At 40.7% G+C, this 26123-nt stretch overlaps 1 protein-coding gene and 1 long non-coding RNA gene across 3 annotated transcripts in view; one reads left to right on the top strand and one right to left on the bottom strand.

The window, feature by feature from the left end:
- Nucleotides 1-7012: 7012 nt before the first annotated feature.
- TNKS (tankyrase) overlaps nucleotides 7013-26123 on the bottom strand; it is a 159559-nt gene continuing 140448 nt past the window's right edge. The window contains exons 21-27 of one of the 2 annotated variants that reach the window (XM_074353645.1): nucleotides 21231-21351; nucleotides 19976-20073; nucleotides 18862-18936; nucleotides 18068-18173; nucleotides 17397-17583; nucleotides 14627-14783; nucleotides 7013-12646 (exon numbers count right to left, since the gene is read on the bottom strand). In XM_074353645.1, coding sequence (XP_074209746.1) covers nucleotides 12560-12646; nucleotides 14627-14783; nucleotides 17397-17583; nucleotides 18068-18173; nucleotides 18862-18936; nucleotides 19976-20073; nucleotides 21231-21351 — 831 coding nt within the window. In that variant the 3' untranslated portion in view covers nucleotides 7013-12559. Of the gene's footprint in view, nucleotides 12647-14626; nucleotides 14784-17396; nucleotides 17584-18067; nucleotides 18174-18861; nucleotides 18937-19975; nucleotides 20074-21230; nucleotides 21352-26123 lie in introns of those variants that run through there. The other variant, XR_012502495.1, reaches the window with a different exon arrangement.
- On the top strand, nucleotides 14709-26008 carry LOC141575140 (uncharacterized). Its single transcript, XR_012502496.1, has 4 exons — nucleotides 14709-14848; nucleotides 16530-16621; nucleotides 20609-20731; nucleotides 25001-26008. It is a non-coding gene; the product is annotated as an uncharacterized LOC141575140 (long non-coding RNA).

Here is a 26123-nt window from a genome sequence, read left to right as displayed (position 1 = left end):
TGGCCAGGTGGTGGTACAGAGAAAGACAAGCTGCATTTTTTTTTTTTTTTTTTTTACTGACTAGGGGTTGAACTTAGGTCAGTTTAAAAAAAAAAAATACAACCAAGGGGTGAGTCTCAGGGAGTAAAAGGGAGAAAGAGAGGAAAGAGCTCGTTTGGGGCAATCACATATGCCCCAGGAAGGGGTAAAACACCCGCTGAGAGAAACAGTCAGAAAGCGGCCCCAGAGGGGCAGTCAGACTCGGGGGGCGTCCCCCCCCCCCCAAAGAGACCAAGTTCTGTCCCAGCACAAAGGCTAAACCAGCACGAGGGCCGAAAAGGTGGCAGGGAGGGCCGAAAAGGAAAAGTAAAGAAAAGGTCTTGAAGGAACTTACCCACCAAAGATTAGTACCTGGTGCAGGAGCGGGGGCTCGGTCCCGGTCACCGTCACGGTGCGCGAGGAGGCTCGGGAGCAGAGCCAGGCAGTTAGGCTCAGAAACGGAGGCCACAGCGAGCAGGAGAAGGAGCGTGTGGATTGGGTGGGTGGGAGTGCACTGTTTGTGGGCGGGGCTTCTCAGCGCTTCTCCCTAATGCACCCGCCTGACCCTATTCTGTGTCTGCGGCCAACCCGGAGACAGGGTCCTGGGTGCCTAGAGGCACCAGATGACCAGTTTTTCTGTGTGCCTTCCTCAGGGCCAGACGTGAAGTCCCCTTGACCCAGAGCCAGGTTATGTAGTAGAGATACTAGAAAAGAAAAGGCAGTTTTCCCACGTGCATCCAACAAATGGCCAAGGGTTACTCTCCTGTCAGACTGAGCGTCAGCCCACTGGGAGCAGCCTAGCCAGGGTTCCTTAATCCTCAGCAAGATTCCAGGGAATTCCCAAATGCTAAGGAGCAGGAAGGTATGAGAAAGGAAAGGAAAGCAGAGAGGGAAAAGGGAAGCAACATATACGGGCCACCAAATGTGGGCACGTGGCACAGTGGGCCGGTAACAAGGGTTGGTAAAGAATTAGCAGAGACCTAGAAGAGCTTAGGAAAGTTTAATAGGCATGCTGCTGTAGGCTACAAGGGGCCACAAGGGCAAGGAGCCTGCATGAGCCCTGGGGGTGGGCACATACTCAAGGAGCAGGGGCTGTAAGATCTGTCAGGGACTCCTCTGAACAATAGGATTTGTGACTTTAATAAGGGCAGGATGTGAGGCCTGTCCCCTAGGGTATTGCGAGACGGGCTGTCTCCTGGGGCTATGAGTCTTGTTAGGCTAAACACATGTCAAGAGAAGATGTTTCATATCTTGCAGAAATGCAGGTGTGCGGAGGCTCCTGCAGAGGGAAGTGGGGGTTAAGGTGTCAGTGGCTCTAGGCACACAGAGAGCCCGAGCCCGGGGTGGGGGTTTGCATGAACTTCAGAGCGGCTTCAGAGAGTGCCAGCTGGCTCCACGTAGCCTTTTCCGATTGGCTTCTTTCACTGTGTAATAGGCATTCAAGTTTCCTCTGTCGAAAATAATAAAACAATCAATAATAGAAAAGAGTTTTATTGGAGCCACTAAACTGAGGACCAGCCCAGAAGCCTGCTTCCCAGATTACTCTCAGAAACTGCTCTGGAGAAGCAGGGTCTTCGGCATACTCTTTATATTTTGTCAGAACAAAGAACATTAAACAAGTCAGGGATACATTCCTTCAAGTTTTCCAAAAAAAAAACAACTTTATTTTGTCTTTATTTTTGGGAGTTTTTGCTGTTTCCCCCCATGTTGACAGTTTTTTTTTTTTTTCATTTTTTATTTTTCAGTTTTATTAGGTAGAATTGTTAAAGTTTGTACATAGTACAATATAGTGCATGTAAATACATATATAACAATATACTGCACACATTTTTTAAAATTTACATATGTACTGCTCATTGTTTCTAAGAACGTTTAGAGCTATAGCTTGTTAAACTTACATAGTGTCCACTGAAATAAATGTACATCCTAAAAGTTGAGTTATGTTTTGTTCAGTGGACAATTCTGAGGGCTCAGCCCAGGATGACAGTGTCTCAGATCGCTCTGAGGGACTGCTCTGAAGAGGTAGGGGAGGAGCCAGGATATATAGGAGTTTTACAACAAAGACCAGGTAGTTAGAACACTAAAAGATTACTTGTTAACTAAAGAAAACCACGCATCTCAAGTTAAAGAATTTAGCGCTTTTCTATGTATGGAAGGAAGCAAACATTTGGGCTCATTGAACTCATTCCTTTGACGAGCACCTAGCTATCTAGGGCCAGTGTCCTGTCCTTTCTTATTCAGAGTCCCCTCAGAGCGCATCTTTGTGAGTGGCTGCAGAGGCCTGGCTGCAGGCTTGTCTTCACTGAGGGGTGGTGGCAGCTGCTGAGGGCTTGATGGCTTCAGCATTGTTTACTGATATGGTTTGCAGTATTTTTTGTTCACAATAGTTATCAAAGGAATAAAGCCAACCACAAAATAAGAATTAATTTAAAAAGATACATACATCTTGCTACTAACAGCAGCATTATTTATAATTGCCAAGATATGGAAGCATCCTAAGTGCACATCAATAGATGAATGGGTAAAGAAGATGTAGCCTATATATGTAATGGAATACAACTCACCCATAAGAAAGAAGGGTATTTGGCCATTTGTAGCCCTTCATTCACTTTTTTTTTTTTTCACTTTAACAACCAGAATTTTGTAACTGGCATAAACATTTCCATTGCATCAAAAACAGCAAAATACCTAGAGGTAAACTTAACCAAGGAGGTTACCTATACTCTAAAAATTATAAAACATTGATGAAGGAAATTGAAGATGATACAAAGAAAGATACCTTGTGCTCTTGGATTGGAAGAATCACATTATCAAAATGGCCACACTACCGAAAGCAATCCACAGATCCAGTGCAACCCCTGTCAAAATACTCATGACATTCTTCACAGAACTATGGCGAAAAATTCCAAAATCTTTATGAAACCATAAAAGACTCTGATCTGCCAAAGCAATCTTTCGTAGTTTTTTTTTCTTTCTTTTGTTCTCTTTTCTTATGGTTTGATGACTAGAGAAGGTTCTTTAACATTTGTTGTAAAGCTGGTTTGGTGGTACTGAATTCTTTAAGCTTTTGTTTATCTGTGAAGCTTTTGATTTCTCCATCAAATATGAACAAGAGCCTTACTGGACAGAGTATCCTTGGTTGGAAGTTTTTCCCTCTCATCACTTTAAATGTATCCTGCCACTCCCTTCTGGCCTGTAGAGTTTCTGCTGACAAATCAGCTGATAGCCTTATGGGAGTTACCTTGTATGTTATTTGTTGCTTTTCTCTTGCTAATATTAATATTTTCTCCTTATCCTTAATTTTTGTCAATTTGATTACTATGTATCTTGGTGTATTCCTCTTTGGGTTGATCCTCTGTGGAACCTTCTGTGCTTCCTGGACTTTGGTGAGTGTTTCCTTTCCCAAGTTGGGGTAGTTTTCAGTGATTCTCTCTCCAAAAATTTTCTCAGGTTCTTCCTCTCTCTCTCTTCTCTTTCTGGGGCCCCTATAATGTAAATATTAGTGCACTTCATGTTGTCCCAGAGTTCTCTTAAACTATCCTTGTTTCTTTTCATTCTTTTTTGTGTTCTGCAGTAATGATTTCCACTAATCTGTCATCTAGGTCATTGATCCGCTCTTCTGCCTCATTTAGTATTTTCTTGGTTCCTTCTAGTGTTTTGTTAATTTCAGTGATTTTTATTCTTCAACTGTTTGGGTGTTCTTTGTATTTTCCAACTCTTTGCTAAAAACTTCCCTCTGTGCATCTATACTCCTCTTGAGTTCTCTGAACATCTTCACCATCTCAGTTAAATTGCCTGTCTCCTGATCAATTATTTCTTCTGGGATTTTATCTTATGCCTGGCCTGAGAGATATCTCTGCCGCCTCATTGTCTATCTTTATAATTTTAGGTAGGTTAGTTACATTTCTTGACCTTGGAGAGGTGGCCCTCTGTGGGAGATGTCCTGTAGGTCCAGCAGTACACTCCTCTCTTGTCACCCAAGGGCCAGTCAGGGTCCAGCTGGTCCCAGGGTAGAGTCTGATCTGTTTGTGGATTCCTTCCACAGGCTTTGGGATTATTGTTTTTTTATTTCTGGTATCTGCCCCTGGTGGATGAGGGTGGACTAGAGGCTTATGTAGGTTTCCTGGCAGAAAGAGTTGGTGCCTGCCCACTGTTAGGTGAAACTTGGTCCTGGACCTCTGGTGGGTAGGGCCACATCTAGAGGTGTTTGTGGCTCAGGAAGTCTGCTGATGGGTGGGGCTGTGTTCCCACCCAGGATGTTGTTTGGCCTGAGGCTTCTCTACAGGCTGTTGGGTGGGGCTGAGTCTTGGTGCTAATGATCCAATGATTAATCATGTGGGTGAACACTCTTGGAATGTCTGCCACCAGCTTTTATGTCCCTTAGGTGAGCTGCAGCCATCCCCTATGTCCCCTAGAGACTTTCCAAAACCAGCAGGCAGGCCTGGCCCAGGTTTCTATGAAATCACTGCCTCTGCCCTTGGACCTGGTGCAGGCGAGATTGAGATTCTGTGTGTACGCTTCCCAAGAAAATGAAGTCTCTGTTTCTCCCAGTCCTGTGGGGCTCCTGAGTTAAGCCCCACTGGCTCAGTTGTGGTTTTGTAGTCATGAGAGGCGAGCTCGTGGTCCCACCACTCCACATTTTCATTTAATCTTTATTTTTAACATGGATACTCTTTACTTCTGGTCAGTGTGCTCCTTTTTTAAACAATCAAAGCAAATATACAATATATATTTTATAGGCCACAAAGAGGCTATTTTAGTTAGCATAAAATTCAAGTTAACCCATGTATAAGCTGGAATGACTTCCCTGTATCTCAAGATGTGAAAATTTCTTTGATCATACTTCAGAGAGGCACTAAAGCAGAGGATAAGGGGGAAGGGGGAAGTGTCTGCCCCAGGGAGGCCCCACAGGGTCCTTCTCGGTTACAAGGTGCCTGTTCAGATCTTTGGCCTATTTTTCACTCTGAATGTTCATATGCTTCATACTGAGTTCTCTACCCAGTACCTTTTGCAGAACAGTTTTTAATTTTAATAAAGTTTTAGTTTATCTGTTTCCTTCTTTCATAGATCACACCTTTGCTGTTGTATTTTAAAAAGTCATTGTGGGGTTTCCAGTTCTGCACCAAATGTGAGGTGCCTCTCCTAACAACACGTAAAACACGGCACAGAAAATCAGCTCTTCTAGGATATGTAAGGGAGATGAGGACACAGGGAAACTGCTGTTCCCTGACTGGAGAGATTGACAGGCAAGTACTGAAAATACTTGGAAAATAACAATTTACCAGAGCAGAGACTTCTGATTGGAAGTTGCTATGGGAACCAGAGGAGGGGGTAGGAAAACAAGAACTGTAATTGACAAATTGCTGGAGGCTCCATGTGGACAATACTGAATTCAAAACCCCAGGGGACCCCAGTCATAGGGGCCACTGCAGTTTTGTGAGACTGATTTCCAGCTCAAATAGGTTCCCACAGTAAATACTGAAGAAAAAGTATCTTGTGCTTCTGGCAGGAAGAGAGAGGCACCATTTTGAAATACGCCAGCAATGTAGTCTGTTCTTAAGTCCTGCCCTTCGGAGAACTGGTTAACCGGAGCGGGAGTTGGCAGCTGCGCACTGTGTGTGTTTGAGGTCCAGGTCCGCTCTGTGGTACTTGGTTTCCGGCCTAGCAGAAAACGCTGTTTTCATCCACAGCAACTCTGTGAACTAGCAGTAGTACTAGTAGGATACTCGTCATTATTGATGCGCTGACTGAGGCACCGGGAGGGGAAGGACCTCCCAAGGTCATGTGGTAGGTCATGTGGTAGGGCGTGGCGGAGCCCGCGGAGAACTCGGGCGTCTTCAGCCGCAGTCTTTTCAGCAAACTTGCTGCACCGACAGACTACCTGTCACCTCAATTTCTCGTCGTTACACTTGTGTTTTCTCCTAGGAGCCTAAGAGCGTGCGACTTGTATTATCTTCCAAATATTCCCATTAAATAATTATTTGGCAGAGTATCCCCCCCCCCCCCCGGTAGGTAGAAGAGTAGAGACACAGAGCCCCCAGATAATTTCCTAAGTTGTGAAGCAGTTCACGGTGCACGGCCCCGGCTTCCTGACTGGGGCCCCAGCCCTGTCACACCGCCGCGGGTGCGCGTCCGCGGTTATCTTCTTCGCATGCTTTGTATCACAGGCGCCTGATTTGTAAGCAGAATTATGAAAGTAGCGATGAATTAGACTTACTTTTCAAATCTGTCCTTGGCCAGGTAAAGTACGCCAAGAATCGTAATAACAAAATGCACACGTCACCTCCACACTGTCTTGTCGGCAGGGATGTTTTGTGAGCACTGTAGGACGGTGGAGGTTGGTGAGTGAGGCCACCTTCGTCCACTTCCACTCTTTCTGGGTCCAGGTCTTCAGAGTAGGTGGTCAACAGCAATTCTGGCAGCCAGGTCCCGACTTAATGGGAAGAGATGACCTTTTATTATTCCCTGTATAATGCCAGATGCTCCTTCAGCTTGGAGGCCCACTGTACTGTCTTGTGACTATAAAATAGTAAGTGAGCCGTGCCCCATGATAAAGGTTCACAAGTGCTATTAATAGGGTGTGCTGCCTCTAGCCTGAGTCACAATAACCAAGGCAGGACCATTTCAAGAGGGAGGTGTTCCAGACCCCCCACCCCCAACATGGTAGGAGGAGGGAGCCTCTTAACAGTGAAGTTTGCTGGCCTGGAAGCTGGGGTTGCGTGGGCCTCCAAAGCCTGTGCCCCTTCCTTGCAGCTGCAGGGAGATTTCCAAAAGGATGCTGGGCTTCTCCCGCCCTTGCTGTACGTCAGTAACTCCCTCGTGGGCCAAGAGTGAGGCTAAGGCCCCTCACACAGGTCCCACCGGGAAGACCAGAGGGAGAGCTGTTCTTTGTGTTCCGACAGGTTTAGGTCAGTCAGGTTAAGGTTGGTCACGTTGAAAGGAACAAACAGGGAAACGAAAACACTTCCGAGCTAACTGCTAAGCACACATAGCATACTTTAAAAATGTTTTTATTGAATATTAAACAATTACAAGTACTGTCAATTAGACATTGAGCCAAAGCACAGTTACAGGTTAAGTATAATCATAAAGATGTCTTAAATAGAAACCCACCATGCAGGCAGGTTGAGTTCCCTGATGCCCTCTTCTGGAAAGTAGAGGGTGAGGGAAAAAAGGTCTTAAAAGAGACTGAAGGCTAGAAGAATTTCTATGCTGTAAGTGATTTTCCATGACCAAATTTGATAGTTGCCAGATTTAGTAAAATAAAATAAAACAAAACAAAGCAAAGAACCCCAGGATGTTCAGCTAGGTTTGAATTTCAGATAAATGATGAATACTTTTTTTTTTACAGTAAAGATATGCCAAATAACACATGAACCACATTTAAGCAAAAAAAAAATTATTTGAAATTCAGATTTAACTGGGTGTCTTGTATTTTATCTGGCTATTCTACAAATAGACAAATGCCAAAAAGAAAGGGGAAGGGATTGGAACCCCCTGCCACTGGTGGGCCATAGAGAGACCACAAATAAAAACACCAGTAATGAACCAGAGTCACTACATTGGTTATGTACACAGACCAACATCACAATGAGAAAATACAGTTACTACTCCAAATGCTGCTGCCAGGAAACATTCCAGATTTCCTCAAAGCTGGTTTGGTAAATGTTTTTGAGAAACCTTGTTGATGAACGTACCTTTTTAGTTTGCAGGTATCAAAGACAAATACTTCTACCACAAAGACATGATGAGCTTGGAACAATGGAGGCGGAAGCAGGTATTATATGCACATATTTTGTGTAATGAATACAATGGTGATATAGTCAAGGTCATCTTCTAGGTCCAGGCTATTAGCTTCAGAGATTTTGGTTCCTTTCTAATCTGTATTGTTGGGTTTTCTACCTTTTTGTCTTGACCCTTGGGAGGAGCGTGGGTGAGGGACACCCCACTACTGGAGTTCATGCATTTCTCAGCAAACACTCTGAATCAACAAGGGGCTTTCAGGGCTGCCTGCAGAAAAGGGCAGACAGATGAAAAATAACAAAGCACTCTGGATTCTGGAGCATGAGAAATCTGTTTCAAAAGACAGGTGGTGGGGAGGGTGTGGAGATATAGAAGTGTAAAGCAGAAAAGAAAATGGCAAAGAATGACTAGTCAAGTGCAATCATCTCTACCATGTGAATGTTATTTCAAGGAGGCAGAACTCTCTGGCAGATGTTTAAAACTGGTCACACCGTGAGCATATTTGGTCTTAGAGAGTATATAAAGTCTTTAGCTTCCTATTACTTTTAACTTATCACCATGGTTTATATTTTAAAATGATGAAAAAACAGCTCGTGCCAACACTCAAATTCTACATGGTATCACTTTATGAGTTGTCGCTGTATCCTCACATGCACAAAACTTAATAGGTTTTGGAATCTTTCTAGCATTTCTCTAAACTAGCAACTTTGGAGCTGAGTAATTTTGGATGTAGAGAAATTGGAATGGATTGACTATATCAGCTCCTTTGCATGTAAGGGAGCATTCATTACTTATGAAATATACTCATTAAATAAGCTTACGAGGTGTGAAATACATGGAGATACAGCCAACTCACTGACACCTTTCAAACACTAAGAAATGGAATTATAGTTCTGTTTATTACGATATAAAAGGCTGAAAAGTTTCTGCCTTGGTTAAGACTTTCCTAAGAAACATTTAATTGTCTGTTAGTTTCTGAACGCATAAGGTATCTGAATAAGCTTCACTTTTTAGGGTTTTTTTTTTTTATAATGCATTTCCTTTTCACATGCTAGATGTATCTAACCAAAGCTGAAGTACTATCTTCACAATTACTTTTTATTTGTCACTGATTTGATATCAAACAAGTTTAATGTCAGTCTTTAAGATAGGGTTTTAATGTTAGAAATTTAATCTCAGTTTTGAGTGCTGCCTTAGTGACTAAAATCTATAGCTCTATGCAAGATAATTGCCCAACAGGAAAAAACAGAAAAAAGGCTGTTTTATCACAGATCATCAAACCAATGGATCTGGACACACTAGGGGGAAGGTGCTTAAAAGCACACACCATTTGTTTGAAAGCATTCACAGGAACCTAGAGGGTGCACGTGTTTAAAACGGACAGCAAGCAATGGCCAGTAACGTCAGTGCAGCTGGGAGATGGACTGAAACAGAAAAACATGGACAACTTATTGCATTCTAATGCTGTCTTCCAGCATACACCAACATTTTATTTTTTGTCTAAAGGCTATGATAGAATCTATATTATTTATTTGCCACATTCAGGCATTTCTCTGCATGTATCAATGCACTTTGCTATTTTGAGAGCAAAGGGAAATGAGTGTAGCCACTAACGTCAAGCTCAAACGAGCACAAGGATGCTCCTTCACAAAAACACCCTAATATTGTTTACTCTACTTGTATTATTGAAGAGCTAGATATTCCGAATTCCAAGAAGGAACACGTAAGGAAGAATCCTGGTGGTACTGCTATTATTTTGCATAGAATTAAAACTGGGTTGCATGCTGTCATTTGCTAAAAGATGGCAGAATCTTCTGAGCAGAGAACATGAGGCCTGATACCCAGTTCGCGTTGTGATGTGGAATCAGAGAGGTCTAGTTCCGTTGCACAAGACCCAAGATGAAGAAAGGAAAACGAGTGGACTCAAAGGTAATTGTTGGAGCTAATTATAATTCTAGACTCGCAATCTGGGGGAAAGGGAGGGAGGCCAAGTAGGACTAAGTGTCTAGTCCAGAGCACTTAGGCCTGAATCAAGCCTAATCAAGTATCCAGCTGGCCAACACCTAGTAAACTGGACCATCAGGTCTGGAAGCCCTTTGCTGTGGGAACCATGGTAGCGCAGGTGGAGGTTCTGGATTCTTTCTTTAAGGTTTGGCAAACAGAAGGGGCCATTTCAGGGGAGGCCATACTGAGGTCCTCAGCTTGCGAGTGTTCTGTCTAGTGTGTATACAAGGGATTCAATGGATTTCAGACTAATTTAATGCCATGCTTTTATACTCCAAAGGGTTTTTCACACTGCTGTAGGTGGAAATTCCAAATGCAATCGACTTTTGCTAACTTGAATGTACTCATGATGACCTTTGGTTTTCAAGTTTTGAGAAAAATGTACTTAACCCAGTCTCTTGAGCAGATGAATAATATGTACACATTCTGTCAAGAACAACTATATATTTGAATCATTACAAGACGAGAAGCGCAGCAAATGTCTCCCTCACACAGTACCTTTACTCAGCACATGGAACATCGGATACATAACAGGGGCAGTTTAAACACTGAACCACAGTTTAACTTCTCAAGTGTAAGGCTGAAGTTTAAAACTGGCACATCCAGTAACCTGGTTAGTAGGATGGAAATGACATATAACCATAGTCGGGTAGTGGCTTTAACGAAGCTATAAAGCTTTCAATATTTATACCGTATTAACCCTTTTACTTAACTAAAAAAGAAAAAAAATCACAGCTGTGTTCACCATTTGAAACTATATCTAATAGGGGAGGCAAGTAATAAACACTTTCACAGCTACTGAAAACTACACTGATGTCAATTCCTTCACCCCATTATTACCCACAGCAAAAAAGAAGAGAGGGAAAAAGCCTTCTTAATGAACATTGAACTTGGAAGCTTCATGTGGAATTCTAGTGCTATTTAAACAAGCAGCCAAGACACGAACACCCAGCGTGGGTCACTAAAACTTCAATAGAAGCAACAACTGAGGCTAATTCTTGATTTAACTTTGAGGACCCATGCAAGATTCAGCTATAAAACTCAAAACTAGTTCCCGAGGCCTAGTTCTAGCATTGGACTCAAGCCCAAAAGAGAGCAAAATATGTATTTTTAAGAGCGTATTCTAAAATCTTCGCATGTAACCATTTTATTTTTCTTTAGGAGAAAATGAAGTCACAGCTTAACCAGCCTGCACTAAAAAACAAATTCGTTTTCAGGACTTTAAGTTGAAACGGCAAGTTAGCGTCACACTGCTTTTCCTTTTTCCACGTTTGTTACTTTTGCTTCCAAGCTGAGTAGGTGCACAGACGTCAAAGCAGAGAAGTTAATGTATCATTTCAATATGCGGCTAAGGTAAAAGGACAAGTGCAGGGACTGGGATAATGTTTTACAAGTGTCAACGTGCACTTGACGAATGTTGAGTAAAACTAGTAAAACAAAGTAGTGATTCACGAAGAAACCGCATGGTTATTTCTCCAGCTTCATTCAAAAAAATAACTGAAAGAACTTTGGTTTGTTTCAGTTTTTGTTCTTGTCTGTTAAGAAATCTGAAGAAAAGAAAAATTTTCAATCTTTAGTGCAGGTTGTGCAGGGACCGAAATAAACTATCTGAAGCACCTCACTCAAACCGCAAATCTGGAGTCAACAAAAAAGTTCCTGCATTTGTGCATTTCTAGCAGGATTTGAACTAGAAACCATAAAGCAATATTTGTGTGACTCTAATGACATATAATAATTCCACTGAATTTGGAAATAAGGCAGTTAATTTGGGGGGGGGGGGAGGTGACAACTCTGGTGGTACGGATCAAGTGAGGGGAAATTTCCCTTGAGTCCTCGTAGTCATTGTCTGCTGTGGTCTTAAGAGAACCACATGCCCCTCACATCTTAATGTTGCTTCTGCTGAATTCATAAGCCTCCCTAGTGGATTCCCCTCTCAGTGTCACAACAGCATCACTCAAACCTCTCCCCAGTGGGGCTCTTCCTGGACCTCCAGCACCAACCCGGACTCCTAGGAACCAGGCCTGGGCTGGAGGGGACCAATGGTTCTCCCCGGCTCCGACTGCTCTGAACCCCAGAGCTCCTGAATCCAGCTGATGTTTGTGCCTGTCCCTTTAAGACTGGCCAATCAATAAAAGGAAACTAAAACGCGGCGTTCTTCCAGCTCAGTTTACGCTGATAAGAAGCACAGATACAAAATAAATCCGTGAAGAAAAAAAAGGAAACTAAATCTTGCTCAGCCAGAAGCTTGGGTTACATTGCTAGCGATTTTAGTCAGTATGACTTTGTGCAAAATATTCTCAAGAAGGCTCTGGCTCATTTTCAAAGAAAGCAACAACCACCACCAAAAAAAAAAAAAAAAAAAAAAAGTGAATGATGCATGTTCAAAAAACTAGAAATGCGACTGTTGTGCGTGTATAGTTATTGTACACACATGCCATATGTATCACAGCAAATGTAGTGTGTGAATTGTGAACATTTGGTAAAGTGTTACATTTTTTCCTTTTCCAAGTCTCGATCAAAGCGATCCTGTTGTAGAAATGGATAACTGCAAAGAGAATGAGCCTGAGATATGGTCAGAGGCCGCCCCTGTAAACATTTCCGCAAAGGGAACAGTAGCAGTTGAGTACGTGCCAGTTACTCATACTAGATCCATCACTATAGCAATGCTTCATAAAGACAAACAGCTTATTTCTAGGCTGTCAGGGATTTATAGAATATTGATCTTGTTGAAAACAATCCACTGTAATCCAGTCCCAGGATTAACTCTGATCTGGTCTCTACCACTGGGCAGTCACTAGGTCTTCTGCTCTGCGGCTGTTGCGGTCTGTGAGGGAGCTTCTGGCTTCATGATCTGGTACGTGATGAGATACTCTGGGTACGCCTGGAGACGACCGGAAGAAAAACACGTCACCATTCTGGCCGGTAAGATACTAAACTCCCACTTAATGTGAGCGCCTCAGGAGCTGTGACTGACGTCTGCACAGCCCTCTGAGGCTCCCAGCGAAGTCACAGGCACCTTGGCACTGAGGAGGTCCACCTCCATGTCTGTATATAAACATGCACAAATCCTGTAATCCTAGAACTGTTATATTATTTCCACTTTGAATTGTGTTAATTGGTTACATTACATGTATCCCTCATTAGAGAGCCACATGCCATAGACAGGAAAACTAAGGCAAGAGAAAATCTTTCTCACCTTACCTGGCAGAGCGCTGTCACAAAGCATGTTTCAATAAAAGTTTGTTAAATGAGAGAATAATTGACTGAATTCAGATTAATCCTAGATGATGTAACCCATTGAGCTAGGAGGAGGAAGGGCAAGGTGTGCTGGGTCACTGGTAACTTAGAGGCAACAGTTTGGAGGTAACTTTAAAAAGTTGACCAGTTAAAGGCAACCTTTACAGGAAAGAGAACGGCTTAGGGGAAGCAACTCTGCCCGCTCTATTCTCTCCTCCTTTTTTGTCACTTCTTGTGGTATGTGAAACCCAAGCTCCATGTCTAGAGTGGGAAGAGCACTTCTCGACAGGAGCAGGAAGAGGAAGCCCGACTAGGAAGTGTCACAAACCTGAACTGACAATCGCCACATAGACAACTGGAAGGGGGTGGGGAGTGGAAGCCACGTGTACTACACAGGGATTCTTCAACCCTAAATATAACAGCATGGTAACACTAGACTCAGAATTTCAGACTGGTCTATGGCTGAAAAATAGTGTTCTCTGATGAGGTAAGTGTTTTGGGGCTGCAAAATACTTTGTTGAATAATGACCTACAAATTAACTGCATATAGATACAGAGAATGATAAAAAGAATGAAGGGTAAAAGGGGGGCTGTTTAATACTTAAAATGCAGAAATAAACATGGGATAAATTTATTGAATTATTTCTTTATAATTTTAGACCTAGGATCTTAAGAGGTAGAAACCGTTTATGTCTGGTGCCTCCACTTTCCTCATCTATAAATGGGAACAGTAATAATACCAAGATTTCTGTGAGCATTAAATACAAAGATCTTAGAATAGGTTTGGCGTGGTAAGAATCTAGTTTGTGTTAGTTATTACTATTAATATTACTATTATCATTCATTAAAGACTAATTCCGTGTGAAGAGGTCTCAACAAGGATAAAAAGACAAAAAAGTGTAAGTATGCTCTGAAAACTTAAAATTGTTCCCATTCATGTAAGGAACCATTATTACTCATAATCTTTTCTTTGGATGTTTTAAGGTATAACTAAGGGGAATGAAATAACAGTTAGCAAAGGAACCCTCCACCGTAAGTCAGGAGAAAGCACGCATGGGAAAGGGCGCAGGCAGCGGGCACCACGGGTACCGCCGCCCACGTGCGCAGGCACTGGCTCCGGAAGCACAGGTGAGCTCCCCGAAACCAAACAACTTCTGCTCAGTTCTCAAGGTACTTTTTTCTTTCAAGATTTGGACCACCTCATTCTTCAAGTTCTGTTAGCAGGAAACTAAACAAGTTATCAAGTCAAATTAACTTGGGAAATGGTTGAATGATCAGTAAACCTATTATTTATATCCCTTATTGCTTCTTTCCACCCAAATATGAAAGAAATGCTATTTCCCACCAGTAATTTAGAAAATCTCGACAAGTGTCTGGTAGAGAAGACTGGAATCATCTGTGATCTCAATCCCTGGAGATAACTGCTCTTATGGTTTGGTTGATGCTGTGTTTAGCATATACCAAGTAAATGAATGTTTAAAAATCACAGGCATGTGAATATATTAACATTCATTTAATCATTCTTTTTGTTGAATATTTAGGTTTACATTTTTCACTATGATAAGACTGTGACAAACATCGTGTTATGCAGGTTTTTCTGATCAGCGATGTGACCAGTGCATACCTGCTCTCCTCTGTAGATGACATACTCAGCATACGCCAGCCCATTCACACTCGGTCTCCCAATGACGGAGTGATGGCCTGGGGGAGCGTGAGCCATTTTCATGGTGCTGAACTGCAGAAAGGACTTGCCAAGGGTCACTCTACAGAAAAGCATTTGTCTGGAAAAAGAAAAAAGGAAAGCAACACCTTGGTGGAGGTTTTAAATCCCAGAATGATGTAACAGGTAGGTTTATCTGTTTTTCAAAATAGCTGACACAAGGCGAGCTACTTTAAATGTCACTTTGGGTTTTGTGAGTAGGAACGGGATGAGATTTGATATTAGCAGGCTCAATACTTAAAGTGTAAGTTTAGAGTGGTTTTGGTGTGGTTTAGAAATCAGTCACAAAACATCTGGCAAGTTCTGACTAGTGGAAAAAGACAAACACTAGTGAAAACTGAGTTCTGGAAGGAGGGGTGAGGATGGATAGGAGGAAAGTGAAGAAAGTAAGCCGATGGCTGCAGCATCTGAAATTAACATTGCGTTTACTCATTATGAACAAGTAAAGACTCAAATGAGAGAAATAGTGGAAGTGGGTTAAAAACTTAAATGCATGACTGAAAGTTATCCTACCTGAGTGAAGCATGAATTGGGCAGTTGTTAAATACTGATAGAGGTAAAAAGAAAGATTGATTTGGGAAGAAAGTGTATTATATAAACTAAGGGTTGGCAAACTATGGGCCAAATCTAGTCTGCCACCTGTTTTTATAAATAAAACTTCACTGGAACACAGCCACACGCTCATTTATACATTGTCTGTGGCTCCTGCACTCCAAGGGCAGAGCCGGGTCAGTGCGACAGGGATCATACAACTGCAGAGCCTACCATATTTACTATGTGGCCCTTTAAAATAAAAGTTTGTAAACCCTTAATAAACATTTTAACATTTCAGTAAACATTTTAACCTTTAATCTTAACCAGTTATTCAATCAGACAGCTTGTTTTCAGCAATGGAGTATGATCTTTGCACTATGACTAATCATAGATTTTGAGTCAACATTGTGCCAGACCCAGTGTAACTGGGTCCTGCCTGGCTGGCTTTTTCAGTGTGATGCTTGCTACTGCTGACCCTCTGGGATGCTGGCTTGGCATCAGCTGTATTTTCTTGTAGTTCCTAGAGGAAAAGGTTTTGCTCTGCATTAGAAGGAAGCTTTTTGAGCCCTGTTTTCACATCGTGCAGCACTATGGTGTCACGGGCTTCTGCCCACTCAGCCGGCTGGGCCCACTGGCACGGCTACTCCCAGTGTCCAGTCGGTCACACAAAGCTGACCTCACAGGCCCTTGCTTCCTGCCGTCTGCTTCCTGCCCCAGGGCTCCCCGCGGCTGTGGAGACGGGGGAAGATGCGGGCCCCGCCTAGCTGGCGCATGGGCCTGTACTGGCTCAGGGCTTGTGTGCATCCTGCAGATGCAGCAGCCCCAGGGCGGGATACCGATGCCCTTCGGGGTAAATGCTGAGCAGTGCGAGACAGGAGCCAGCAGGTAAATCCACCTCTCCCCTCCCACGATGTACTGCTCTGAGACACAGTAGTTCAGACTGTGAGCCCACGTCCCACGGACTGAGCAACCAGCAGCACTGAGGCAGCTCCCTCTTTGCTCGGCCTCTTTCTCTACCTCCTTTCTGTGCTGTCACTCCTGCTTCCTTGAGGCTGTACTTGCCAAGAAAGTGCTAGTACATATACCTCTGCTTCAGGTTCTGTTTGCTAGGAAACCCTGGCCAAGATGTGTCTTAATTTTTATGAGCAACTGGTAATCCTCATGTAGATTCACTTTTATTGCTTATTTAGGAGTTTGGTTTGAAGCAATAAAGGAAATTTCTGCATGTTATATACTGCTGGGAATTTTTATGTGCTTTTAATTTTAACCCCAGTGACCTTAAGAGGATGAAGTTTCCTTCTGGACATAGGGAATCTGTCCTAGGACTGCTGATGGCTATAGTATTTTTCACAACGTAACTGAGAGGTAAGTTTTAAGGTCAACAACTATAATGAATTTCAAGGTTACGGATCTTTTTGAGGTTTCAAGTGAATTATAAGGTATCTTATTAATGTGACTTTGCAATCATAACGCATCTGGTTAACTTAAAGAGAAGTGCGAAAAACTGCAAACTTTGTAAAGCTCAATTCTTTTGTATTTTTTCCAATGGCAGGGAAGGGAATGGCATTTTTTCACTGACTTCAGAGAGTACACTATTATTTTCTCCATTTTCTGAGTTTTTAAAACCTTATGTAAAAAAACTAATACTCATTTGTTTACTATTTAATTTCATAGTTAATATTCTGAAGTTGGACTTCACAAGGCTAATTATATACTCTGCCTTAAATCATTAACTAGCAATATCAGAAGCAAATTAACAATTCTGCTTGTTTATAGAAGTTTTGTGTTTTAGTTCAAATGTGATTAGAGCTAGAGGTACTTTGTTCTACAGAAATAATTCTCAACTTTGTTCTGAATTCGAAGCAAGGCGAGTAGAGCCCAGGGAGAAAGTGGAGGTGGAGGGAGCTTCGCTGTAATCTGTGACGGGCTGGCAGCTGGCTTTCCCCACCACTGCTGTCAGCTCTGCTGTCATTACTCCTATTAGGGCAGGGGCTGATAAGCTATTCCTATCTGACCCCCTAACAGTCTGACCCATTAGAAGTAAGCCTGAGGCTAACCTGTGACTTCTGCAGAGCCTGAGAAACTCACCTAGGTCATGACCTGAGGACAGCAACCATTACACAAAAGGCAAGACGCTCACCTGTGACATATGTAACATGACCGATCTTTGTGCGTGGGGCAGCCTGTTCCTCCACCAATTCCATAAACATACTGGTTGCTTTTAGAGGAGTTTTCTGCAAAATAAATCCCGGCACCAAACATTCCTCCTATGTACGCATGTCGCTCATCAAACCCTTTATGAATAATGGCATTAATGAAAGGAGAACCTACAATATAAAGAAAGATTCGTTTTGAGCCCTTTTCTAGAATCTCATTAGCTGCATACTATTTGCACTGGGAAAATTAATATTAACTATGCCCCGATGAAAAGTTGATTTTTTACGATGGCCTTCTACACAGACATTATTAGCATGAACTAGAATCTTATCAGACACCCACGGTATTCTCCAAGCAAGGATGTTTTACAAACTTTGCAGACAGCATGAGGTTTAAGACAGCAAAGTACAACGTGGCTTTGAAAACTTACTTTAAGCAAAAATAGATAATCTGATAAACTGAAACAATTTCAGAAAAGTTATTTTTATTGTACATGCCCTGGAACGCCCATACTAACATGTAATGGTACCCAACATATAATTTAAACAAATCAAAACAAACCATCTTTAACATAACACTGATACAGCTAATAACATAGGCTTTCGCCTTATCCGAATTTGAAAAGCCCAGACCCAGAGGGACCATGACGCTCACCGTGAAACAACATGCGCTCGTTGTGGTGGTTGTGATTCTCCTCAGACACCTCCTTTTGTCTGTGACAGAATCGTTCTCTCAACTTCTTGTTGACAACTTTTTGAATCTTTGAGGATGAGAAAGAAAGAAAGGCAAATTAGTGAGGTGTATATTAATTGGCAGTATGATTTAAAATAAAGTGTTTTCCTTTAGAAAGGTTTAATTTTTGTTTCTTTTGTTTAAAACATTATTTAAAAATGACAAAGTTGCAGGTGAGTGTCATTTAGTTACTAATCTGGCCTTTAGTGAAAGAATTTTCAGTTAGGGTTTTTGTTTGTTTTCTGCAGCAGACCTAGCTCTACCTCAAAAATCATCTGAGGACTTATTGAATTTGAGGAATCTGTACTTTTTGAAAAGCTCCCCAGGTAATTCTAATGGGCACTGGTGTGACTTCCAGAGGTCCAACTACCCAAAGGGCTAAGCCAGTGCTCAACAGATTTTATTCATCTTCATGACACCCCTTTGAAAACAGCACATAGCAGTGGTCACTTATTCCATGTCTGAAATAAGAAGATTAAGAGATACATACATTCTGACAGAAATCCATGACTCAGTTAGTTGGAAAACCCAGGACTTTAATGCTACTTGGAAATGGTGACAACAGAAATCAGTCAGCTGTGGTCCAAACCTGTGGGTGAACTGGCAGTCTTAGCACCATATTTGCGTCACCAATACCAGCAGATCTAGCCTGTATTTGAGTTTCAGGCAAGCTGTGTGGTCTAATTTTCACCCCAAAATTTAAAAAACTTACTTACTCGGATGACGTTGTATCTGTTGAAGATGCCGCCAGCATTACCGCCATCTCTGTGTTCTCGAATCGTACTCTGCATCTATAGAACAAGGTAAAATAACTTTCTGAAAACATGCCAGTGTGTAATTCTGGAGACACTCCTGTTGTTTTCAACATTTCAATTCTATTATTTTGTTTCACTGATGAATCGACGACTCAGCATTAATAAACAAGTCTACTATAAATTGATCTAGTTAAGTAAGTATTTCTGGTGAAAAGTAGTCATAGACAGAAATATTGAACTGCATTTTCTATTTGTTTCTAATAAAAGCTTTGAAAGGTTTTTCTATAAACACAGTGGGGTGAAATATCACCTTATACGTCATCTCCGTTACTATTTCATGTTATTGAGGAGAAGCGACACTGTGATTAAGTCAAACTAGAAGGCCTCACATTTGACTAATACCCTATTGGTTAAAAATTAATTCGTGTTCCCTAGGTGAAAAATTCCATACAATGTCTTTACTTTGGGATCTCAAAGTATATCCAGGGGAAGCTGGATGTAATGTGTAAGTGGAGAAAGTTTCTTCCGAGCACTACTTTTCTTTCTTCCACTCTCCAAGTTAAAAATTGTGATGAAAACGTAAAATGTTTTATATACATAAATGTGTCATAGAATGGACTCAAAGAGTTGATTTACTTTGCTGCTCCAGGGAGGAGGAGGAGGCAGCGGCTAGGGTCTCTGTCTCTGTCTGTATGTCTGTCTCTCTTCCTTTCTAATGGAGGAGGAAGAGGTTAGTGTCTCTGGGTCTGTCTCGTTCTTTTAAATGGAATAGGAGGAGGAAGAGGCTAGTGTCTCTGTCACTGTCTCTTTCTTTTTCATAGAGTTGGAGGAAGAATAGGAAAAGGCTAGTATCTCTGTCTCTTTCTAACGGAGGACAGGAGGCTAATGTCTCTGTTTCTGTCTCTTTCTTTCTAATGGAGGAGGAGGAGGAGGATCTCCAGAATCCAGATGCATCAAGATAGAATAACAGATAGCAAGTCACCATGAGGCAATGTAAGACAAGCTTACCTCTTGGAAAAACAGGTTTAATCACAGGTTTCAGGAAAAGATAATTAAAAACTTTGATGCACGTTACCTCTTCTTCTACTGACTGATATTCCTTATCTTCTGGAGCAAGATCCAGCAAAATAGTTCCCTGATTAACACAGTGAAAAGTCAAATAAGGATTGGTTCCTGTAGGAAAGAAGATAACATACTAAACAAAAGTTCGCACTATCAGGCTTTGCTTTTAGGGAAAACTGTCATAAATAACATTTTAGAACAAGTCTGTTATTTTCAATTTGAATCTAACATATAAAGTTAGATTAAATAAAGTGCATCCAAAGACAAGAGGAGTAATGGAGATGTGTTTGTGTGCAGTTTTCTCTGTTCTTACAGAGTTCCTTATACACACAGCAGGGCTCAACAATTATTTGACCTGAATTCATTTATGAACATACATGATTCTGATGAAAAAGAAAACACAATGTTGTCAGGTCTAAAATACAAGAATTATCCTCTAAAAGACCTATCCTATGTGAGGTGGCTTGAAATGGTCTCTTACAAGTTTAAAATAGATTATTATAAATTTCATTATCCTTGTTAATTTAATACAGATAAATAAGCAAGACTCAAGCTCAATGCCTGCAGATGTTTCCTTTCATGTCACTCTTACAAACCTCTGCAGACTAACTCGGGTTGTTTCCTTTCTCTCCCTTTGTGTTCCTAGAGCAAAAGCACTTCTAACCAACAGAGAAATGATAAACATGGAGGCAAACAATGGAGAAAGACAGGAGGCTTGTAACAGCAAAGTACATGGAAAAGGACTGATCTGACAAAGGTACAAGATGAGGTAAGAGAGAAAGGTCAGGTTATGAAAATCCATGTGATGAATGTCTGATTTTATCCTGAAAGCAATAGGATTCTATTAAAGGATTTTAAGCAGCGGAATGATATGATCATTTAGTCACTTTGAAAAGAGTCTTCTGGTTATAATGCAGGGAAGATCCTGGAGGGGAGGCAAAGGTGACTGTCGGAGATAAGTGGGAAGGTGGTTGTAACTGACCAGGAGAGAGGTGACAGTGACATGGATTAGGTGACAGCAGTGGGGAAGGACAAAACAGAGATACTTGGGATATTAAGTACTGGGAGAGAGGGAAGAATGACTGATTTCTAGCCAGACCAACTAGAGGGGGCGCGATGCCAAGGCAGGAGATGGGGAGGGCTGGAGGTGCTGCTCCAGCCGAGCTCATGAGCTCTGGGGTCAGGCCACCCCATCAAATGCCAGCCCGGACACTTACCTCATACCACTCATTTCTGAAATTTACTGATTTTTTTTTTTAACAGCTTACCTTGTTGTCCACCTAGGAGTCTTTCTACTCCTTTGATTAATTTATGGCGGTGTCCATATGCATTGATACCTATTTCTTTCAACTCTTCATGACCCATATCAGCCAATACATCTAGTGTAATCTGAAAAATGGAACAGAATTGCTAAATTGTTAACAGTTCCTCAGATTATGAAAACTCTTCCATTTGTCTTCAATGCTATAGTATCCAAACTAAGAAAATTCTTCTTTCCTTTATAAGCATGAACCTACAATCTTAAAGTTGCCTTGATAATTTTATCAGCTTTTTGCTCACTTGAAATACTTACTCTGCTTTTAGTCAATGGAGAATTAAAATGGGAGAAACAATGCTATAGAAATATAAAATAACCTTTGCTATTTTTCCTTCTGATTATTTAATTCTACTGCATTTTGCTTGCCTCAAGATATGAGGGAACAACCAGTGGCTTGAAAATGGGGAAATAGCAGATCTCAGCGTCCTGCAGGTAGCAGAGATGAATGTAGGGGAAAGGTAGAGATGTTCAGCACAATGAAACAGAATCTGGCAAAAGAAGAAAGCTTTAGGTAAGTAGGATTTAGGTAAAGAGAAGAACTTCCTAGTGCTAAGAAGTATTCAAGCATGGAAAAGGCTGCCTTAGAAGATAGTGAGATTTATATCACAAGTATGTAGATTATCGACCATTTTATATTGGAGCTATATAAAGAATTCCAATTTGGAGAAGAAAAGAGAGAAATGGTTTCTAAGCTCTCTTATAAATTCTCAGACTAATAATCTCTGAAGCCTAACATACACTCTATTTTTGTACAGAACAGGTTTTAAAGTTTTGGTTATTCCTCCCTGTAGATGGAGATGGTTAGATACATCTGAGTTGTGGTAGCTGAGTCCTTTGTTGACTAAAAGTAACTGTGACTCTACCGCCACCCGGTGGCGGTGTCCTGAACTCACAGGGTGAAATCTTGGGCAGCCACATTTCTTGAGGGATGCACTGCAATTTTCACCTCAGAAGCAGCTGGCCCTGTGATAATCCAAATACTACTTCACAAGATTAGCCTTTGATTTTCTCTTTCCTTGGGAAAAAGAGAAATCCTTTTATAGACACTTTTCCAAACTCAAACGAGGTATTTTTATCTATCCATAGCTCTACCTTTATACTTGTACCTAACGTTTAAAAAACTGACAAATTAAGTCTGGATCTCTGATTTTTACTGTCAGAATGAAATAATGAGTCTCATCTTCTCAGTGTAAAAAGCATACATCATTTGTTCTTTGGAAATAATTTACTATACTGCTCCTCAGTGGCCACTTAAGAAATAATCGCTCCATTGCACAAAATGGGTAATTCACTTCCAATCACCCAAAGGAAGTTTTTAGCAGAACTTCTAAAAAGCAACAGTTCTGAAACATACAACTTTGAGACAACAGCTGGCCACATAACAGGAGTCTTCACATTTTTAGCTAGATGTGACTGTAATATAATTTGGAAACCATGCACAAGGTTTACTACATTATTGATATTCCATTTTTTTCCTTCTAAACTTCACATAAGGCTGACATGAAAACAGGATCTCATATCTGTGTTCTTATCTATGTGGTAGCTTCAATTCAAAGAGTTCTTAGCTTTTCTGAATTGATACACGTCTGAAAAAAACAGAAACTAGGCCTAGGCAAAACATAGTATTAGGTTCTCCAAAAGAAATGGAGAACATTTGATACATTTGTTCATTATATAGCTCCAATCATAAAATACTTTATTTAATCCTCACAATGACCTGTGAAACACTACTAACATCCTTATGAGGAAAATGAGGCTCAGTGAAGTCATAAAAATAGTAGAACTGAAATGTATTTGTCTTTCCCTTGCTTATTTTTCTTAAAAGGGATAACTAGAAAGCTGAAATAGCTAAACATTAAATTCAGTTGCTTTGAGATACATGGTACCCAACTGTCCCCATATTTATTGGCACTAGAAACTGGAAAACCTTAAATGATAAGCTGAAGCATTTAGATTTATGTTAATTTGTTCATTCATCCATTCATACATAATTATATTTAATGAGTATCTTCTATATGCTAAATACTTCCAAAACAAAAGTAACTAGTTAAATATTTAATTTAATTCTAAAACAACCCACAATAGCTCAGAAAGGTAACTGATCCAAACTGGCAGAGAAAGAGTGGGGCCAGGAAACAAAGAGACCACCACCACTACAGAGCATGCTGTTTCCTCTACCAAGGAGATAAAAGGTAAACAGAAGAAAGGTAAATGTTTTGGAGGAATCCCTGTGGGAACTCTTAAGAAAGATATTTACTAGCTTGAGGCCATAAGTAAGCCTGGGAATTAGGAAGGGGGTCAGGAAAGGTTCTTAGAAGAAGGTAGTAATTCAGCTAAGGAGGACTTAATCAGGCAGAGGAAGAAGGGAAGGGTGTTTAAGGCAAAGGGAAGAGCATGTGCAAAAGGAAAATCAAGTGAGAGAATACAGGACATTTGAGAAACTCTAGCAATAAAGTTCAAAATGGTTAGAGTCTAATGTATATGTAGGATTAAAAGGAAGTAATACACATTAAATGGAAGAATCAACATATTGATCAAAAAAAAGAAAACACAGAAATTATTCTGGCAAAAGGAAAATCAATGGAACTATTTACTCAGAACAAAACTGTAGTGAAAAAGGTAAGAATGAAACTGATGAAACCAGGATAAGCTGTCAAAAGGACCAACTGTAAGACTAAACTATTAAACTCAATAAAATGAGATAATCAGGCCACAAGAAATCAGCTACTGTAAAAGAGAACATGTAAAATTAAAAAATTAAAATTAATGACGTAAACTGAAAGAACAGAACTTGAACTCTTGAAAAACGGTCAACTGGAGTTACTTGTCTGAATTGGGGTCTTTGTTTTATTAAGCAAAGATCTATGAAATTGCACAGTTTCTGTGGATATGATCTGGGAAGTAGGAAGATGGCTGGAACACGGCTTTAGTAGAGGATACTGCTTTTAAAACAGCTTTAATACCTTCAGGGAAAGAATAAGGGAAAGAGAATCTTACTGTTTTAGGATACTCTCATAAGAAATCTCCAAATCAGAGGATGAATCAATGGTAGGTGAAGCTTAAAGGAAAAAATAAATTATTATAGCAGCCAATTAAGTCCTCACCACCAGACAGAAGACACATCTGATGTTTTATTTAAAAAACTGGCACAGAAACACAAGACTGGGAATTTTAACTATCTGGACTTCTGAAAGTATTATTATATTTTACATTAAGGCAAGTGATAAATTAAATGCCTTATTCAGAATCAAGGCCACCTTTTAGTCCAGTGCTATTTTTACTTAATTCTTTTGATCATTAAGAGCATTAAAGATGAACTACAATAAATCATATAAAGAAATCTAGCTTAAAAGAAAGACATCAGAAAATCTTAACAGTGTAACGGATATGAAAAAGACCTGTGGTTTTCAATTAACTCTATAAACCGACTATACGCCTACAAAGAAGTCAGAATGTGGCAAAGAGTCTAGTGAAGAATGTGGACAGTATGTCCATGAAACGAATAATTGAAAAAGGTGAATTTATGCTGAATTAGGAGAAACTTTGTACAGGTGGGTGGTTGGAAGGTAAATCCATGATAAGTCGACGAGGTCTTAGAAATAGAAGGGCTATTATTATGTTGTAGTGAGCTGAATGGTGGCCCTCAAAAAGATATGCCCGTGTTCTAAGACCCAGAACTTGTGAAGGACCTTAAGTAGAAACCTTTTTACATCTTTGCAGATGTAGAGTCAGTTAAGAATCTGAGTGAAGGAGATCATCTAGGATTATACGGGTAGGCCTTAACCTCCCAGCAAGTGTCCTTACAGAAGACACACAGAAGAGAAGACGGACACAGAGAAGGCGAGGTGAAGATGGAGCCAGAGACTGGAACGATGTGACCACAAGCCTAAGGGGCCTAGAAGCCAGCAGAAATGGAACAGATGCTCCCTAGAAACTCTACAGGGCATGCAGCGCTGCCGACACCTTGATTTTGAACTTTAGGCCTCCAGAACTGTGACGGAAAAAATTTGTGTTGTTTAAGCCACAGGTCTGTGGTAATTTGTGATGGCAGCCCTATGAGTCTAATACATTGATTGGAGGTTAGACTTCTGTGCAAAACAGGGTAAATGTAAACATGAGACTAAGGGATTATGCATGTGGCAGATTTGGGTGCACTTTAAGTTACAAGCATTTTATTATACCTGCCCAAATTTTAACAAGTTAGTTACCTTCCTACATGTAGAATTACCCTTTTTACATCCATCTGGGAGAATGACTTAGTGATCTCTAAAGACCCCTTCCATTCTAAGATTCTATGTGTATCAATAATAGTTAATTCAAACTTGGGAATTTATTATTATTTAATATTTAGTGGTAATGAAATCATACATTGGTAAGTTAAAAACTCATCATCCTGTATAAAATCAGAACAAACAGAAGGATTTTAATTCATAAACATCCTAATGATGACTTCATACCGAGACCTTCACAGGCATTTCAGATATATCTAAACATAGGCTAGGTCTATGAGCATAGGGCCAAGTTTTGGTTCAACATTATTTTAGGCTCCAACTAGACAATGGAAACTTCATAAAGGAGCAATTTAAAAAAGGTACACTTACCCATTAATTTGCTTTCCAATTTAATGGACAATTGCTTCATGAAGGTTTTGCTAAACAGTTAACATAATTTCACACTGGTTTTAAGTGGGGTCTAGTCACATTAGTAATAAAATGAGATGAATACAGGCTAACACTTTGGAAACAAAATAATGAGGGAAGATTCTGAAAACATTCTTTTGAGGTGGGCCCAAGTTTTGACATGTAATAAAACTTACTAAGCCAGACTGCTTATAAAGATATAA

Source organism: Camelus bactrianus, chromosome 26 (assembly GCF_048773025.1).
Source record: "Camelus bactrianus isolate YW-2024 breed Bactrian camel chromosome 26, ASM4877302v1, whole genome shotgun sequence".
NCBI classification, from domain to species: Eukaryota; Metazoa; Chordata; class Mammalia; order Artiodactyla; family Camelidae; genus Camelus; species Camelus bactrianus.
The sequence above is the reverse complement of the archived record's forward strand: the minus strand, read 5'-3'. Positions and strand labels throughout refer to the sequence as shown.